Consider the following 18,504-nt stretch of genomic DNA (forward strand, 5'->3'; position numbering starts at 1 on the left):
TAAGTTCAGTTTTTCATTCATCCCGGAACCCGGTTGTCACGCAGTTTGTAGCGCACAGCCGTGTGGCCACTTACCTGTTTTGTTATCAAATTTTTGTCCCATTACCCCCAAAAACGACCTGAATCGAGCATCGAATTGTGTTGGGCTAGACTGCCGTGTGTGCTTGGGAGTGAACATGTTTAGTATGAATTGCAACAGTCCTCGACCTCCTCCTTTGAGTTTTGTATCAACTAAGGATTGCAGGCGATGTTGACCGAATGCGGTCAGTCTTTTTCGCGTAGCACCTTAGGAATTTTAAGATTTTTAAAAAGATAGAATCGGTTTCACTCTGTTTCTTAACATGTAACTAACTCTAAGATCGAACTACGCGCTCAGCGTTCCACCAGTGTGGGTCAGTGAGGAAGAGCACCTCACTAGTGCACGTTGTGTAACCTAGTTCGTGCTTTTCCAAAAAAACCCTATCCAGCAGAGTGTGGTTTCGGTTCGGTGTGTGCTTGGCAGACGCATCTCGCAACGGGATCGCCACGGGAGGATCGCTATGTGAACCGTAAGCACGAGTTGGCGAACGTAAAAAGTGGCCCTCTGGCGGGGTGGGAGCCGGTGAACGAAACCTTTTTGAACGTTTTCTACAAGCTACAGTAAAACAGTATCGTAAGCACTTCAAGGGTTTGTTTTCCTTTTTTTTGTTTTCCGTTTCCAGATGTTTATTGACGGATTATTTTTTGTTTTCCTTTGGGGCATTGCAGTTCCAAATGCGAATTGCAGTTAGTTGGTGCTAGTGATCTTCATCCTGTCGCCGAAAAACGAACCAGTTTTTCGGTGTCTGCCTTTGGACTTGCCTTTTCTCTCGAACTATCTCTCTTTCTCTCTATCTCTTTACTTGTAAACGGTGTTCCAGTAAAGTATGGTATTATTATGCTTTATTTTTATTCTTCCTGCTGTCCTGTTGATGGTATTGTTTCTATTCTTTTCATTTCTCTAGATGGTATTGTTGAATGGTATTACAAACGAACATTATGACATAACCTCAAAAAAGATGTTTCTGTTGATCGTCTCTCGGTGGTGCTGAGAGACCATTTCGATGTTAATTGGCTGTTTTTTCGTTGGCATTCAAAACAGTACTTGGTTTGGTTTTGTTTTATCCATAGTTGTTGTCAAACTTTCAAAGAAGGAGGCGAGAAATATTGCTTAAAAACGAAAAAAACGTATCATCTATAACAGTAACTATAACACACTAGTATGCAACGCTTAGTATAGTATAATATGTTTTTTTCTGTTTCTGGTTACAAACTAACGAGTGAACAACAATAGGTAAGAGTAGAAAAAAGAGTAACATTCAATAAGAGTTTCATAATTCATTACGATTTAAAACGATGTAGTATTAAGTAGTATTGTATGTAGTTCTTGTATGCTTTCCGCGTGTTTGCTTGTCTGCTGGGTTATTATCGTACACATCCTTACATTAAAAGGGTTGTGTATGCGTTGAAAACATCGAACAAACTGAAAAAAACAACACTGTACACGCTATCAAAACACGAGTGTGTCTACGAGCTAGGGGTTAGTAGATCGGCTAAAAATCGTGTTAAAAAGAAAGGCAAACGAAAATACCAGTCCAAAGCTCTGTTTGCTGTGCGGGGTGGTGCACAGTTCCATTGCGAAGAGGGAGACATACTTCCGACTATGCCCCTTCCGATCGATGAACGATCGGAACGGTCGTCGGAACGCAACAAAACGCATTAAGGTTTTGGTTCGTTGTCCCACAAGACGGGGGCATTCTTTTTTCGCCCGCAAATTACCGACTCCAGAAAAAGGGGCCAAGGATGTGGGCCCATTTTTCGGTAGCTCGCGGAGAAAAAAGGACAAAAAGCTAAGCTGAGTGAGCAAGGATAGCTAGGTGTGTACTATGTACAAATTGGTTTCGAGTGCGTGTCGGGCACTACTCAAAAAGAACTCAAAAGCTGCGATAACGTTTGCAAAGCTCTCGGTAGCTTTCCGTTTCGTGTTTGTTCACGTTGGTCACGACGAACGCCGTCGGACACAAAAGCGAGCCACCCGGCTAAGGCGGGATGTTGGTCATAATTTTGCTTCATCCTTTCTTCGGGCCTTGGGCCAGCAGATCTGGCCAGACCGGTGCTTTACCAGCAGCTGGAGCTACGGATGAAAAAAAAAATAACTATAACCTACCAAAAAGGCTTTTCGTATGAAAATGAAAAGCTTTCGGAGGAAAAAGGCCACTCCGGATACGAGAGGGCTGCACAGGTAGCGGAAACCGCCAAACGTTAGGCGTTTCTATTGGGCACTTTGGTACAGCTTCACCGACACGCTGGGCACGGCGAGATGCAGCCGCCAACGCGATAATGGGCGATAGAATGAAAGTGTCCCGGCACAAGTGTGTCCGTATGGATAGGGGCAAAAGGTGGTAGTATTCGGTTCATTCCATTCAGCCCTGACGGCCCGTCTCTCCACTGTTCAGCGGGATAAAGTGTAGCCAAATGTGGCAAATAGTGAGGCGATCCCCGTTTTCCCAGCGTCCCCATGACGGGGATTGGTTCACTTTGTCACACGTTGAATTGGCCAGGAATTCTGCTGCTGTGTAAGGATGCTGTTGATTTAAGTGAACTGCCTGTCTCCGGGTTTGCTTGGTAGCGTTTCTTATGGTGTTAATGCTCCTTTCAAAATTCGAGGGACTTGTTTCGCGTATACTTTGGCTGGTTTAGTTAGGCTGGTGACTCGGTCGGTTTGGGGGCGAAGTCACTCGTGATCGAGCACCGGTAAGGTTGCCGGTCTGTTCGACACGCTTTCTCTAGTCGGCACAGTTCGATCGTTCGATCTTTCTAGGTCTTTTGATTGGTAAATGAATTTTGTTTTATTATTAAAAATCCATTCCTTTCGCGGTTTCTTTTCGTCTACGTCTGCGAAGACTTCTGCCGCGCGCGCGCGCGCCCGTTCGAATGCGCGCTCCGTCCGTACAAATTAGATAACGTTCACTTGCCTAACGTGTTCCCGTTGCGGTTGGCACGCACGGGAATCTTCTACGCTTTGTTTTTGGGCTTCTGCTTTCTTCGTCTATGCTGTACAACATGCAACGACACGGTTCTTCGGTGTTTGCGTGTCTCAAAACCTGTGTGTCACAAGCGTGTCTGGGCGACGAAAGGATTCCCTATTGCCGCCAAAAGCGCGCTAGTCTGTCTAGTTGGTGGTGAGATGTTTTAGTTTTCGAGTCTACAGATGGCCCGTAGAGAGAAGAAGTTGATTTAAAACACAGTTTTTGCGATGAGATGCGTGTGGTGCTACCCGCTTTGTGTGTTTTGGTGGCGTTGTTGTTGTTTGCCGTTCTTGTATACTAATGATGATGTTTTGCTACGTTGTTCAAAGGTTGTTCTAGTCTTGCCACAGGGAAAACGCTATTGTTCTCTTGCTGCTGGTTGTCGGTTGTCCCTCGGGAGCCTCAAGTTTTCCTATTGATGCATCTGATCTATGTTATAAGCATAAATTGGGTTGGTTTACGCACTGTAACGCTGCAGAAGCAGTAGCGGCCACTGCTGCCGGCGCGCTGTCGTCGTCACCGCGGCCGACCGCCGGCTGGAGGTGGAGCTCTATCGGCGCTTGGGACCGGGCGAGGCATTTGCTGGAGGGTGTCCGGCTCAAAACATCGATAGGGAGCAGTGCAGTGCTCTCGAATGTCTGCGACATTATTACGGTGTTAGAACTACGTCTTTTTCTTGTCAATGATGTTCTTCCTTCTCTTCTTTAGCTGCAGATGGGTTGAAGATGTTGATCTTTTGGTGGAGGTGAGTTTCGAGGGTGAATCAATTTATTCTGGAATTGGGCCGTACAGGTAGATGGCCGCGCACTTCGGGTCCTCGTTGCCCATGAACTGGGCGTACAGTTCCTGGTATCTCTCCAGGGTGATTCCACCCTTCTTGTTGTCCTCCGCCTGTGTATTTGTTTTGGTGCGACGAAACAGAGTGACGAAATTAAAAACGGGAAACAGTTTCGGCTCGCTACCCAAAGCCACTCCTCTGCAAACGGATCTAGCGTCTCATTGCATTTACTCCGCGGAACTCCCAGATACTTACGCTGACCAGGGCTTTGTAGGAATCGTCGACCACCTTGATGTCATCAATGGCGATTCTGGTGATGCAGTTGTAACGGTACTCCTCTATGCTGACCAGACCGTCGTTGTTGATGTCCATCATCTTGTAGTGGGCGTCAATGAAGGCTTTCATGGCCTGTGTGTCGCGGGGAAATGGCAAGCACATGAGGGTAGAGTGAGTAAAAACGCCATCGGTCTGTGTTGTATTCCCTTTCACTAATTTCAAACCATAACTTTTAGTGATTTAAGTTGATTGCATCAAAACATGGCGCTTGATAATAACGACGTTTCGTAAGCGCTGAGCGATTCCCTGACCGCTTTTATTAAGAAATGGTATGAGGGCATACAGCAAAAGAAAGGGGCCGTTCGATTGAAGGACGCCCACCGGTAAATGCTAAATCCAGTCGAACATGACTTGATGGGACTTTAATTTCCAGTCATTTGCCAAGGGAGCTATGAGTGGACCCCAAAACGCCATTGTAACGTTCCGTCAAAGGAAGAGGGACCTAAACACAATAATTAGGAGCTGTTCTATGTGGCATTTTTAAATGTGATTTTGATGAACTAATGGCGGGCCAGTGCATTAGCACAAACACGGACAGTAATCGGCCACCCAAGAAATAAACCTATCGGTAATCACTTTCGCCACGGTCGATCAGTCGACAGAGTCTGAGTCCACCAGTCCGGTAATTGCTGGGCCTTCAGAGTCCACTGTCCGTGGGTCCGTGCAATGCGCCGAGCATGAAATAATTCACTCCGGAGGGTAACGTGCAGGTTCGATAGCGCGGCGAGCAGTGCGTAAGAAAGCACATGCTCATATTCCCACCGGGTAGACGCACTGGCACACAAGATAACCGATTCGTAAAATATGTCACCCCGGTTTCGCTCCGAAGAATTCGCGTAGTAAGATGATTCGGTTTTCGATCCTTTCGACAGGGTAGCTCGCGACGTACCGCTGCCGTCTGTGCAGCCAGCCATTATGAAAATTCTGTCCCGCTTCAAACCGAAGAACCGTGGGGCGGCGGGCGGTAACAATTAAATTCCGCGTTCTATATTTACTTTGCAATAATATCCCCCGGGCGCGGACCCGACCAAGCGAGAACCGACGTCCTAACGAGCGCCAAGATGTTGGCTTTTCTGTGGTCTTACGTGCGCAAAACGTAAGGCAAAAGGTTGATGAGCCACGGCCTCATCGCTCTTTTCTGAGTCTTTTCTAACTCCAACCTGGCATTCTGAAGCACGCAACTGCCCGTTGATTCACACAACGGGAAGCCTTACCTGTACGGAGAGAAAGACAATAAAAAGAAGTAAAAATTAGATATCTGTACGATTATGCGAGCGCCACCGTTCAGCATTCCGTGGTGCCGAGAGTTAGAAGATTGGAACTAATGTCTAACAACCGCTGTAGTCCCTTTTTGGCGATGCTCAGATTGCAGCGCAAGCCTATCACTATTGAATTCGTTGCCAACAAAATTTCGTATGTGGCGCATGGCAAAAAAAATCCATTACCTCGCCGGCCCATTTATTAGTGGCCCGATTGTCTCAGCGGCCGTAGGCGTGGAGTCCTACGACCAGCATGGCGCATCGATTCCATGCGCTTCGGTTTGGCTCAATGTGGCCTGTTGGCGGTTGAAACACAAAACGGCCCTTGAAAAGTCATTCCTGAATGCCGCCGACACCGCTGCCGCCGTCGTGGTGCTATCAATTTGCTATTTAAACTCCGCATTGCGTCCTGGCCAAATCCCCAGGTTTTGCTTACCGTTGCGGCATCAATTGTTTTTGCCCATTTGTGCGCCGCCTAATGTTCTAAGGCGCTGACACTGCTTTCCTGCCAACCGAACCGAACGGATGTTTGAAGAAGAGAACGCCAGAGCAAGACGAAGGACGGTGCTCGAACATTTTTGGACTGCACATTGTGCAATTGCCACACAAATTACCGAGACACGGAGGTATTGTGCCCTCGGGTTTTTCCGAAAAAGGCTCCCCGAATTGACGGCTCATTGGGCGCACAGTGGTAACGACCAAGCAGTGGGACATTAGAATGCAATAGTCTCACGTGCCGTGGTTCGTGTTATGTTTGTGTAGTTTGCGATGTCTGCATGTGTTATTACCATTTCACCATCGGTCACTACCTCGAGGCATACCTCGAGGCTGATTTATGATCCTGCTTCTTCCGCAGGTCCCCGGCCCATAATCGCGCTCGGTACAACGAAGCGTCGGTCGCCAGCAGCACACCCGGAATTCGTCCCTGACTGGGGTCTCCTTCTGCGGTCTGAGTGGTTATTTATACACATATTTCGGGAACGACTTCAGGACCGATCAGATATCAGGGTCGTCGAGTATGCAGCCGTTGTAACCACGCGCTTACGCCGATTAATTTTAGCGACCTTAACAGAGCTACCCTTGCGCGTACCCGGCCTATCCGGAAGATCACCCATTGCCCTGACTACGCAATTGGAGTTCATGCGATCCAAAGGTGTCCATTATTTTCTATTTAATCTTATAAAACAATTTTTTTCTAGTTTTGCTGCAGGAACATTTCATAATGCATTGAAGCTGTGAGCTGCAGGAAAAAGTTTTACGATAAAAGTGACAAAAGACATGTTTAATGCCCGTGGCGTGGCGAACGTCAGTCAGGTTTAAGGAAAAACCAGCGCGTAGTACGCGGTATAACAAATTTGAATTTATGTACTACACTACCACGGCCAGCCCTGGCGAAAAAGTTTTGTTTTAAATTTAAAACATTGAGAACCGAACCGAACAATGTCACACACCGGCCACGGGGAGCTGATTCCGTCTAATGTTGCGCTTCACGAGTCGACGACGGAAAATAATTTCCGGGGACCCCCAAAGATTAGTGAATATTTTTAGCACAAAACACGCCGGTGGCCGGGGCCGGGACAGCATTAGCATTTTTACCGCGGGTTCCGTTTACATTTTGATCGTTAATTAAGCGCACGAAGACGGATGGGACCGGCAACGGGGACCTGCCGGGTGGTGGTACGTTCCGTTGTTGACAAGCGTCTTCGACTATCATCTTCGCGTCGGCTTTCGGCACGATCAGTGTGCGAACATTCCCAATCCCACACCATTCGGGGAAGTAGTTGCCGGTTGCTAGTGCTAAGCGCGGTCTACACCGCCGACACGTGGCAACAAGATGATTGATTTAGAGTGTATCGTGGTCACTACCGGATACGACACGGCCACGTGCTGCCGATCGCGAAAGAAGCTGTGTAAACACAGCGTGCGATAAAATTTAGTGATCAATTTTCGGGCGACGCCCCTAGTTGGGTGTCAAAAATGGTCCAATGCTTGTAATGTTTTCGGAACAGTTTTGAAATAGTTCCACAATGCGGGACATTATAACGCCTGGGAAGTGCGGTACCGATAGCGAACTGTACCGAAGACCGTGCGCCTCCATTTGCTCGCTTGTGGCCGACTTTACAAAGGCCGGAGCATTCCGAAAAACCAATAACGTTCGACGTTCGGAATGCCCTAAACGGCCCCGTAAAGTGCTTAAAACAAACAGTTTAATAAAATATCAAATTTTACGGTCATCCACCGTAACCCGCCGCACCCGTACGAGTATTGGTGAGGAAAGCGCGCCACGATGGACAACGAAATCCACCGAAAACGTGACCGGGCGTTGCGGTTCCGCTGAGACGTCGCTAGATAAACAAACGCGCGCACGTCGGTGGCCACCCGTTCTTTCGCCCTGGAATGTGTAGCGCAGTGAGGCGAACAGTTCTCGAAGGCCGGCTTTCCTCAGAAAGTAGTGTCACCATCGGCCACACAACGCGCTGCGCCACATTGTTATGATAGCACAGGCCGGAATCGATCCCTGCGGCCTACACTGATTTAATCTCTTGGCAATGAAATTGAATATTCCATAAAACAGCAAACTTGCCGCTGCTGTTGCTTGAAGATGCTCGGGAAGCGCAGGAAACGCTCGTCGAGGCCGGCACTAGATAAACATACGGCGGCGGCGGCGGCGGCGGCAAAAGGAGAACCGGAGAGAGACTTATGGTTCTGGTCTGGTTAAACTCTGTCCTGGACTCCAGACGAATTAGACATCGAATCGTTCCGCGAATAGCGACACTTCACCATACCAGAGTCGATGCCGGCAATCCCTGATTTACGACGGCCCTATCGATGCCAATATATCGAGCGGTAATGATGTCCGTCCAGGCGCTGGGAGCACATTATTGGTTGCCATATTTTATGTGCCATGCCCTTGACGGTGAATGCTTGCAGGAAAAGTTTCCCTAGATGCCGCCGGGTTGCGTGTTGTAAGCGGACGCGATGCGGTAGTTACCGTTACCATCATTGGCAACGTGTTATTTAGGACTGGCGCAAAGTTTTGTTCTCTCGAAAGTCAAACTTTCGCTGCAACGCCGTTCCCGATGGCCATGGTGCACCCCGGTTAAAACACATTGGAGGCCATCCACGAACGAATGGTTGCAAACTTCGTACCGGAACTGATGTTTTTGAAATGTGACACGCCGTCGATGGGGTCCCGTCATGGGGGTCGACCGGGTTGCGTGATTTCAAATTTAGTCAGTTACTTGTTTGGCGCACCAACGATTCCTCCCAATCCGATGCAGGGACTCCCTGGTCCCGCCGCATAACCAATGTTACTATCCGATCCGCCCATTAGGAAAGGGTCGTTTGTTAGCGAAACTGACAATTTACGTGTTACGCTCTCACATACAGCCACATCTATCGGTTGCCTGTCTGTCGGCTGAGTTAATCAGCGGTTGGAATTAGTTTCGCAGTTGTTTGAGCCTCGGCTGTTATTTAGTTACCGCCGGGCACTGGTAAATGTGATTCGTCCTCCCATCCGAAACAGTGTAACTAACTGAATAATGTTAAAGTTTAAACCACACCATACAGTAATTTTCAAACATGTGAGAACCCGAAGCATTTGACGCCGAATTCGATCAAATATTGATCATGTCGTTCCAGCGCTCGGTCCTTTTTATACACCTCGCCGTAACGTTCCGTGTCATCTCTTCGGCGCGGCGTAGTAGCAGCAACAGTTTATTTCCCAGCAACCGTCCCACTGTCGAGGAGCAGTTGTTGGATTGATCGATCGAGAACAGTTTGGTTCTATTTCGAGGACCTCCGTTTGACCCGGCTATTAAACTTTGATCCATCTTCGAACTCACCACAGCTTTACGGACCCGAGGGCGGCGACCCATCTCTGTTTGTTCAAAGTTTAGCTTACCTTCGGGAACTCGGCGTAGGGCTTGCCAACGCAGGTCTGTTTGACGGCCTGTTTGAATTCTTCGGTGGTGATTTTGCCATCCTGTGAACAAGATAGAGACACAGAATGTTTAGCAAAATGGAGTCGGTTTACCGAAGCATCTGTTGTGTTGTTATGTTGGCTGACTGAGCTCAGCCGCTCAGGCGTGGTTAATGGTACATGATGGTGACAATCTGGTTTGAGCTTGAACGAATCCCCACCCAGTGCGGTGCTGGCGGAACGAAACTTAACCACGACACCGCGCATTGGCCGGGGTCAGATATTTCCGTCAGAAACAGAAAAGCAGCACGATGAAGACTATCTTTCGGTGCACACGAGCACGGTACACGGACCGGTAATAAACTCGGCCACACCCGCACACCACCGCACCGTTTGCCGCGGGCATTCCGGACTTTGGGTTAAATTCGGCCGCGATTATGGACCTGGACGATATAAATCGTAAAGTAAATAAATTCTCAAACACTCTCCGCGGCCGGGTTCTGGGATACCTTCCGATTGTTTGGCTTGACGGATTACTGCTACGGGTACGGTGGTTGCGCGTGTTCGCTCTACAATGGCTGCTATTTCCCCATACTCGTGCGCACTCCTCGTTTAGTGGAGGGTTTGTAAACAAATACAATTTAATTATCTTTCATTGCGGCCCCCACATTAACGAGTCGCTTCGGGGGCGCGAGTTTGAGAGCGGGCTGATCGGGAAACGAATCACGCGAACCCATAGGATTCGCTGACTAGAGCCAACAGTTGTTGGAACGAGTTGGACCGCACCGAAACCAATAAATGGTACCGAATCTGTGATCCGTCTAATTACTAATAATCCGATCTGAACTAGGCTAGGCTAGGGTTGGATGCTTCATTTTGTGACGTGATGAAACCGTTTTAAGGCAGAAAAAGGTTTATCCTGAGCGACGACACAGTCATTCATTTAATGACTCCTTTGCTGCCCCAGGCGCATTATTTGTAGTAATTACTCGCCATCAATAGTGTACCCGGGGTGGTTCAGATTCGAAGAAAAACAGCTCCACGGTAGAGCCGCGAAATCACGAGGAGCGAGTAACAAAATCCCAAACTCAAAATTTCCTCATAACTTCGCCTGGGTCGGTAAACATAAATAAACCGCACCAGCCATGCAAAATGCACACAAAATTTACACTCGTCGGATAAAATTTCGCAACTATCCGTATACCAAAACCCGGAACCGATAATTTCCATCACTTCAGCAGACAAAGATCATTTAGCATTACCACCGGGCAGCGGTGTCGGTTCGTTCGTCTAACGGCCTAATTTGTCGTTAATCGAAGAAGGCTGCAAGAGAAAAGGATCACCCAAACGTCACCGTAATTGTGACACCAAGTGCTGGAATCCCCGATAATAAACCGGTCGCATTATGGATTGCCAACCCAGGGTTGATTAAATATGGCGAGTGAACACCTTATTGGGAGTGGAAATTGGGAAACAACCCAAGATGGAGGAGGCGTCTCCTTGTAAAAACAAAACCACACCGCAACTCATTTATTCGCGTGCCTCGCGAGAAGGCACGGCTCACCGCCGCTTCCGAGGAGCGCCCTCGCTCATCGTCCCCAACTGTTGACGGTGCGTGGCCAAAGTTGGCTTCGGTGCCAACACCCGTCGCACGACAAAAGGTGAGATCGCGTGTCTGGGGCGCCTGGTTGCGGGTGTGTTTTTGTTTTTCATCTTCTCTCGCCCGAATTAGCTTCACTGCGAAGGCAGGGAAAAAATGGCAGGTGGTTTTTTTGACCTGAGCTGAGCAACAGGTCGCCCCGGCGGGCGGCTGAGAATGGGTACGTTTGTAATGAACTGCGAATTCCGCCGGCAGTTGCACGAGGTGAGAATGGATGAGTGCGGATAGCAGATCCTGCCGCTGGCTGGCTGGCTGGCCGGCACGTACCTTGTCGAAATCGGCCAGGGCGGAGATCTCATCCCAGAGCGACTTCATGATGAACTTGTATTCGTTCAGACGGGCCGGGCTGATGTCGCCCTTGCCCTCGATGACGGAGGCACGGAGAGCCATGCACTGGAAATCGTTGTTGTCCAGGAAGCCATTGTTGTCAATGTCTGCAAGGGAAGCGGAAAAATGCATTCGTTATTAGTACGGCTCCTTCTCGCTTTGTTGAGCACATTTTAATAATATTCTTCTCTAATCACAACCAGGATGGAAATCTCGAGACTGCTGTCGATAGAGTTGTGTCGCCCAACAACCTCTTCACTAGCAACATAAAACGCGCTCCACAGTCTACTGAGAATCGACCCTAGTCTCAGAATCTTTTTTATTTCGTCAGACGACAATCAGCGACATCACATGGCTGGCTACGGATTGTGTTTCGATTTCGCTAATGAAATGCTTCTGCCGGATCATCATCTGGACCACCGTGGTCATATTCGCCCGACGCGACCCCATCATTCGGTGGTCGCTTTAGCTTAACGGTTTACGATTTGTGGGTACAAAAATGCTGATGGGGTGCCCCCGTCTAACTGATCACCCTCCGGTTTTTATTTCGCGCGCTCGAAATTAGCATATCGAGCGAGAACGGAGTGTTCTGCGTGCCGGTTGCGTACCGAATCCTCGACGCAATGAGTTATCGGAGGGTGCAAGCTGGCGCCGCCCGACTGCCGAGAGTGACGGCCTTCCCAAAAGGAGATGATCAGTTTCGGTGGAACTCGCACCATTTGATGGCGCAGAGTTTTGGTCCAACCAGTAACCGGCGCCAGTAAGCAAAACGATGAAAGTTTAACGAGTTTTTGATGTTGTGTCATTTTCTGGTGACGGGGTTTGATCATTTTAAGAGAAATGATGAAACGAAAGGAAAAAAAAGCCGCAGCCAGCATCTTGATCGGACACGCGGGCTTCGCTTCGTTACTCCGTGCCCCGAAAGCTGTCCTGCTGGTGGGTGCTATGGAAGATGCCCGAAGCGATTTAATTTAATGAAAACTGTCAAAACGATACCGCCAGTCGTTGAAGACACTCCATTAGCGAGTTGTATCGTTTTCGACCGAACGGAGTGCCACGGATGGGGATGGCAAATCAAATGAATGCTGAAATATCGAGTATCCAACCCGATTCTGGCGGCCTTCGGGGTGTAAGTGCTCTGGCATTCGTCAACATTTGGTTCTGTCTCCTGCCGCGAATGTGATGCGGACAATGGGTTCTGCTCGGATCTGTGTCTCGAAGAATTCTTCGAATGCTGACGCTCTAATTGAAAGCACTTCTTGATGGCGACGTGGCATAATTGTACAAACATGGAGCAAGGACGAGAGCAATTCCTTTTTAATGTCTGTAACAAAGCACCAAGTTTTTACCCGTGGGATCCACTTCGGACAAGTGACAAGTGCCGACAAATGTTGCGTGCAGAAGCGCCGCACATTATTGCGCTAAACTTTTTAATTGAAGTTTACTGCACTCTTCGTAGGACCGTCTGTGGGTGGCCGAATTTCGACGAAGCGCTTAGTCCGTACCATAGCAGCCGGTTACAGTTCTCTGATGTTGGAAAACTATAATTGCTTTTATGTAGTTTTGGGCAGCAGATTTTTCGTTTCAGCAGAGAGAGAGATTTCCAAATTAGCCCAATTAGGCCGAGGCACATCAGCAGCCCAGCCCAACCTATGGTCTTTGGTATGAACGTGGCCATACACGTGTTGATAGTGAAAAATAATGCTTCGTTAGCATCACATTGAACCACGGTGCCGTGTGCCATTCCGTTCACGTATTCAATTTGCAGCACTAAGACAACTCAATTTCCGGCACGCGCTTCTGCGGAGCGTGGAAAAAATGCACACGCGGAGGCAATTACTCCACGGTCGGAGCAAGAAATAATTTCCCTTCCCGCAGCCTGGTTGGTGGTCCCTCGTGTCTCGCTGAACCTTGGCATGCGCTTTTTTGTTCGCGTTCCTTCCCAGGAACGCGCTAGAACGATAGAGTTGTCTGCTCCCCAGCAGAGGACGAGGAAGCTTAAAGTGCGCGAGGCCAAACACGCGCGCGCCACTGCCGCCGTCGCTGTTCGTGGAAATGGTCTCAAATATCAAAGTAGAAGGCTTCGGTACATTTTGGACCGATGACCTTCGCTATTTCCCGGGTAAGACAGTGATTAAATATGTAACGTTATCAGGTTTGCGCGCTGGCGCTCCCGCGTTTGAATCAATCACGACCGTAACGGCCACTTGCGCTGTGTTTCGGGCAATGAGTTGCATTGTCACTGTACCCATGTGCCACTGCCGGCTTCAAAGCCAAGTGGAAGACCACCTCTCGGTTCGCGGAAGGTGGCCAGAAGGGGTTTTTTTCTGGCGGGAGCCGCACTCGCTTCGATAAGAAATGCCAAAAAAGTGTCACTTCGCGAGCGGTTGATCCTAAAACAACGGACCTTGATGTGCCTTGTGCCAGAAGCCGGTGCGCGGTCAGAAGAGCCATCGGACGAAAGCGAAAGCGACCGACGGCGGTGGTGGTGGGCACGGAGAGGATTCCGCGAAACAACGGTGCGCCTGTGGCAGCCGAAGTTCGCGGTAGTCAACAGAAACACAAACCTGCTGCCGTACCGCACCCCACCAGCCGGCGTCGTCCTGCCTGCCCTGCCTTGCCACGGGGCCTTGGGCCGGTAGAGAACAAACAGAAATAGAAAACACTCTCCACACTGCTCTGTTCTTCTCCCGGGAGGCCGGTGCTGGGGACACGCGTAGGCAAAGGGAAATTTTCCCGGGGCCCCGGTGCTCTCGGAATCGGTTAAAAGTCAAAGGTGAACGGTGACGAACCATTCCGGGGGAAGGCAGCGGCGCTCGGCAAGCGGGGCAAGCAGTGGCGAAGACCGTAGCAGAAAGTTTTCTCGCTTGTTTGAAGGTAAGACATCTTCTGACCCAGCAGCGATAGGGGGAAAAAACGGAACGCCGATGAAAGGGCTGGTGCACAGTTTTTGTAGCTGTCGTCTTAAATATTTATTGACCGCTACGCAGGCTACGCGGCAGAAGGCGGCGGCGGCGGCGGCGGCGGCGGCGGGGGCGGGGGCCGATTGATTTGTTCATCCGCGTGTACCTTCGCCACGTACCTTCGCCTGCCATTAAAGCATTATTTATTCTGCTTCGTGGGGAGTCGTTCTTTTTCTTCTTTTGTTTGTTTCCGTCCCTCAGGCGTCGGGCCCCTAAATGGGTTAAACGGTCCACAAAAAACGGGGCCACTTTTTGTCTCGATTTACGCATTTCAAATGAGGGCAAATTATGTATTTAAGCTTTATGGTTTTCTGGGTCATTTTCAATCAGTGTTTACAAAAGCAGGCCCGGTTTTTACCATCTTCAACGTTCCGTTTCGCTCTACTCTCTCCCGAATGTGGTGCCGGCGAAGGAGTGTTCACTTCAGTGTGTTACGATCAGTAACCGCGTCCGCAATTCTGTTTCCGCAGTTCGTTAATCGGCATGTTGCGCGGGGATTATGTTGCATCACACGCGCAATCCTTGTCCTCTCGCCGGCGGTAGCTTCCCGTCACAGGACCGCATTCAACAGGTGTTCCGGTGATACTATCAACGAGGTTCGTCATCGGTCTGGTCCCCAATCGAGCGCCAACAAAACTCTTTTGAGAGGTTATTAGCCGAAAAACGAAAAAGCCGAACAGGTCACTGATGGAGGCGCATGGTTGCCCGTGATTCATTTGCGATGGATGGTACACAAAACCAGCAGTCAATCCACACTGGAACACGGTCGTTCGTTGGCTCTCTTTAAAAAGCGCTTCTTGTCCCATGGCTAAGCTCATGAATTAAATATTAAGCATTGTGTTGTAGATGGGCAGTTTTGCAGACTGTGGCCAGCAAACTAAAGACACTCAAGAAGTTGTTGCACCGAAAATGAGTTGACAAACCGATCCAATTTATTGTCCCACGGCGTGGTGATGCAAGGTGGGCATTGGGATAGTAGCGCGCTAGAGCTTTCAAAGAAGCGAATAAACCACTTCCTGTGGCTCTGTTACGATTCCGTTCCGCGCTATGCAAACTGGCGAGCCGGTTTCGCAATAAACATCACAATCATGTTGAACCTAAAAATAACTTGGCAAAATTTTATTGCGTAGACAAAGTACTTTCTTGCTTTTCGGCCCAGGAAGACAGGCGCTGCTCCGAGGACCCGGATCATCGTCGTCGGTAATTGTGGATATAAACACAATTACGGTTCACCTATACGCTTACGCGGGGATTTACAAAATAGGCACCACGCAATCGACATGGTCCCCGGTCCCGGTAAAAATCTGGCCCGGGAGGCGAACAGAGAAAGCGCACGGTCAGGTCGGTGACAGTTTGGTCGAATGTATCCCAGCCCGGGGGAAAGGTATGCCGCGCTGGCCGGTGTGCTGGCTGGTTTTATAAAAATAATTGGGTACCGGGCAGAATTAAAATTAGCAACATTTTGTTCACTTTTGCGCCGATCCGCGGATCCGCTTCTATTGTGCGCGCACCGTGGCACCGGGGCGGTGCTCCTTTGCGTAGCTCCCCTCCCCAATACGTTCCCTGCGATTATACATTAACTTCGTTTCAATCTTTTTCGTTTCATCTAGAATTTTTGGCCATTTTTTTGCGGACTTCGTACCAAAGATACGGCAGGCTTTGTGGGACGTTTATTTCGGGGCAACGTTCACTTGACGAATGACAGGGAAGTATGAGGAAGTCCCCGAAGGCCCAGTACCTAAGGAGCCGTTCGAATTTTCCGCGTTTAACTGACTACGGGTAACGTTAGTGTCACCACTTGCGTCTCAATCTAGGAAGATTTAGTAATAATCCTCTCGGTCTGGTGTATTTCAGACCTGGGGTCCACTTTCAATGGAAAGTCTTTTCCCGGAACTGTGCCAATCTTTCGATTCGCTGTCCGCGATCGCGATATCCCCTGTTGTAAGCTTAAGAGGGCTTGTATCCTTTGTAAGATTGATTAGAACTTGGATCACACTTACCGTACATGTGACCGACGATGAATTCGACACGCTTATCCCACGAGTAACTCATTTTGGTAGTGGTTTTGTGTTTGGAATTTAGATTCTACTCTGAAACTAACTGCACAAGGAAGAGAAAGGAACCAAAAAGAGATCCGCGATTAGAAGATGGGCACAGGAGATATTAAGGGGGAAAAGCACATTGTTAGCCATGCCCAAGTGCGTGCGGTTATAATGTTGGACATTAACTGTAAATAAATGTTACACATTAAATCAATTTATGTGTTAGCCCTGAGCCGTTCAGCACTAAGGTTAGCTCGAAATTGTAGCCCCATTTTACGGTGGAAATTTTACGAATGCCCTGACGCTCGTCAGCGTTCGCAGCAGCAACGGAACATTAATCCAGCACCCTTTTTGGGTGTACCGTACTTCATACTGGAAACCGTCACCGCTTTTGAAGACGCTTTACATATGACATTTTAAATCTGTTTTTCGTTTCTTCCGAAAGCTTTATCCTCCGATCCGTCGGATGTTCGTCGCCGCTGGTTGGCCGCGTTAGTGCTGAGAACGGTGTTTCACGGTAATGCCAAAGGTTGAACGGAATTTTCCGAACCGAAACACTCTCGCCCCCCTCGGTGTTCTCTGCCTTTTGCGTAGGCCTACGAAGGGTTGGCACAGGTCCACCGGAAGCAGCACAAGCACCACACAGCAAACTTTGCGGGAGAAGTGTCCCGTTTTGTCTATTAACCGCTTTCCAAAAGCAACGTTTAGTGAGTGGAAATAGTTCGCCAATTCTGCGCCAAACAATTGGTGGCCGTTACGCGAACTCGGAACGAGGGGTTTCAAACGTTCAAATCCTGGCGCACACTTTCGTCAGCACATTGCTTGGCGTAGAGTCACAGGCACGAAAGTATAAAGTATTTGAACCAAAAGCACACACAAACACACACATGCCGAGGCTGGGAAGGGCTTTTGGGGCTTCAGACTTGGAAGGGCCACAGCTTCAGCTAATGTGGCCGACGGCGATAGCGAACACACCAGCACACGAACTTGGGGGCTTGATTTGGGGGAGCAAGCAAACGGGAGCTGCGGCTATTACTTGTCTAAACCAACTTCTGTCGAAGACTAAAACAATCTTAACCGGTTACCGTCCCGTGGTCCCTTTATTAAAAACTCCCGGCCCGTGTTGCGGGCTGATAAAAAGTGTTGCGCGACGGTGCAACACAGCGCCCGAGGTCGGGCGAACGCGAATTTCCCGAGTCGCCGGGCCGGGCGAGCGTACAGATTTCCCCCGGACATGGCCGAGTCTGCGCACTTGGCGGTGGGGCCCCGGTTTGGTTCCTCGGCTGCTGGGTGTGCTGGTGGCGAAAATATGCTCACCGACGTGTAGTTTTGGCGCGAAAAATGGCCGTACCGTTTTTTTCTTTCCGTAATCCATTTTCGTTTTGCTCGTTCCGCACGTTGATTCGAAAAATCTTTTGATTGCAAAATTTTGCCCGCCGCGACGTTGCGGCTTTCGCAGTAATGATGGGCCAGGATCGTGAAGTGACAGTGAAAAACCCACCCCCGGACAGAATTTGTTGCCGGAAATGATGGTCTTTTTCCGATCGGTTATGCCGAGAGAGAGCGTGTTTCATTTTTTGCAAAAGCGCCATCGAGATTTCAAACAACGGCTTATTGTTGGGGCCTTTTTTTGTTTTTGGGGAAATCAATTATAACATCACGTTGCATGTTTTCTTATTCGTTGCGTTTAAGAACGGTCAGTTGATCAACGGGCCGCAGACGGCGGCCACTTTTTGGCAGGCTTAGCGCAGGCGCATCATTTCCCCCCCAGGTTGGGGCGGCTGGGATTTGGCTCCCGGTGAGCATGAGTGCGTCGCGAGACGTGACATACCGCGCTCGATCCGGCGTCGTTGTGTTGCTTGCGAGCATGGGGCTTGTGTCGCGCGAAGATCCTGGGAAGCGATCTCGTCGTCGATCGTCGGAAAGGGAAAGCGAGGAATTGTTGTTGAAGTTGATGAAAAACTAACCTCGTGACGATAGTGAAACAAGAAGAGTACGAAACAAAATGTTGACCACCGGAGCGTTGCTCTCGGTGCAGCAGCGACACGGGCTCGCCGGCGGCGGAATCCGGCCGTATGTGTAATATTTTTCGACCGGAGGCAAAAGTATAATGAGCACGGGGAGTTAATAATAAAAACAAGGATGTGCAGTTAACCGTGAATTAAATAATT

General features: G+C 49.3%; 1 protein-coding gene across 1 annotated transcript; it reads right to left on the reverse strand.

Annotated features, from left to right (window-relative positions):
- Window positions 1–666: 666 nt before the first annotated feature.
- On the reverse strand, window positions 667–17,427 carry LOC131212791 (sarcoplasmic calcium-binding protein, beta chain). Its single transcript, XM_058206812.1, has 6 exons — window positions 17,370–17,427; window positions 16,292–16,391; window positions 11,269–11,435; window positions 9,324–9,404; window positions 4,080–4,232; window positions 667–3,937 (listed from the first exon to the last, which is right to left on the reverse strand). The coding sequence occupies exons 2-6, from the start codon at window positions 16,341–16,343 to the stop codon at window positions 3,815–3,817; spliced, it is 576 nt and encodes a 191-aa protein (XP_058062795.1). The 5' UTR covers window positions 16,344–16,391; window positions 17,370–17,427; the 3' UTR covers window positions 667–3,814.
- Window positions 17,428–18,504: the final 1,077 nt, after the last annotated feature.

The sequence above is a fragment of the Anopheles bellator genome, chromosome 2, assembly GCF_943735745.2.
Source record: "Anopheles bellator chromosome 2, idAnoBellAS_SP24_06.2, whole genome shotgun sequence".
NCBI lineage: Eukaryota > Metazoa > Arthropoda > Insecta > Diptera > Culicidae > Anopheles > Anopheles bellator.

Bases quoted from the DNA above. Each gene is read 5' to 3' on its own strand.
- LOC131212791 (XM_058206812.1), bottom strand. From the start codon at position 16,343: ATGAGTTACTCGTGGGATAAGCGTGTCGAATTCATCGTCGGTCACATG. The intron at 4,233-9,323 runs GTAAGCTAAACT...CGCGACACACAG, and splicing joins CCTACGCCGAGTTCCCGAAG to GCCATGAAAGCCTTCATTGA. The intron at 3,938-4,079 runs GTAAGTATCTGG...ACAAATACACAG, and splicing joins CCTACAAAGCCCTGGTCAGC to GCGGAGGACAACAAGAAGGG.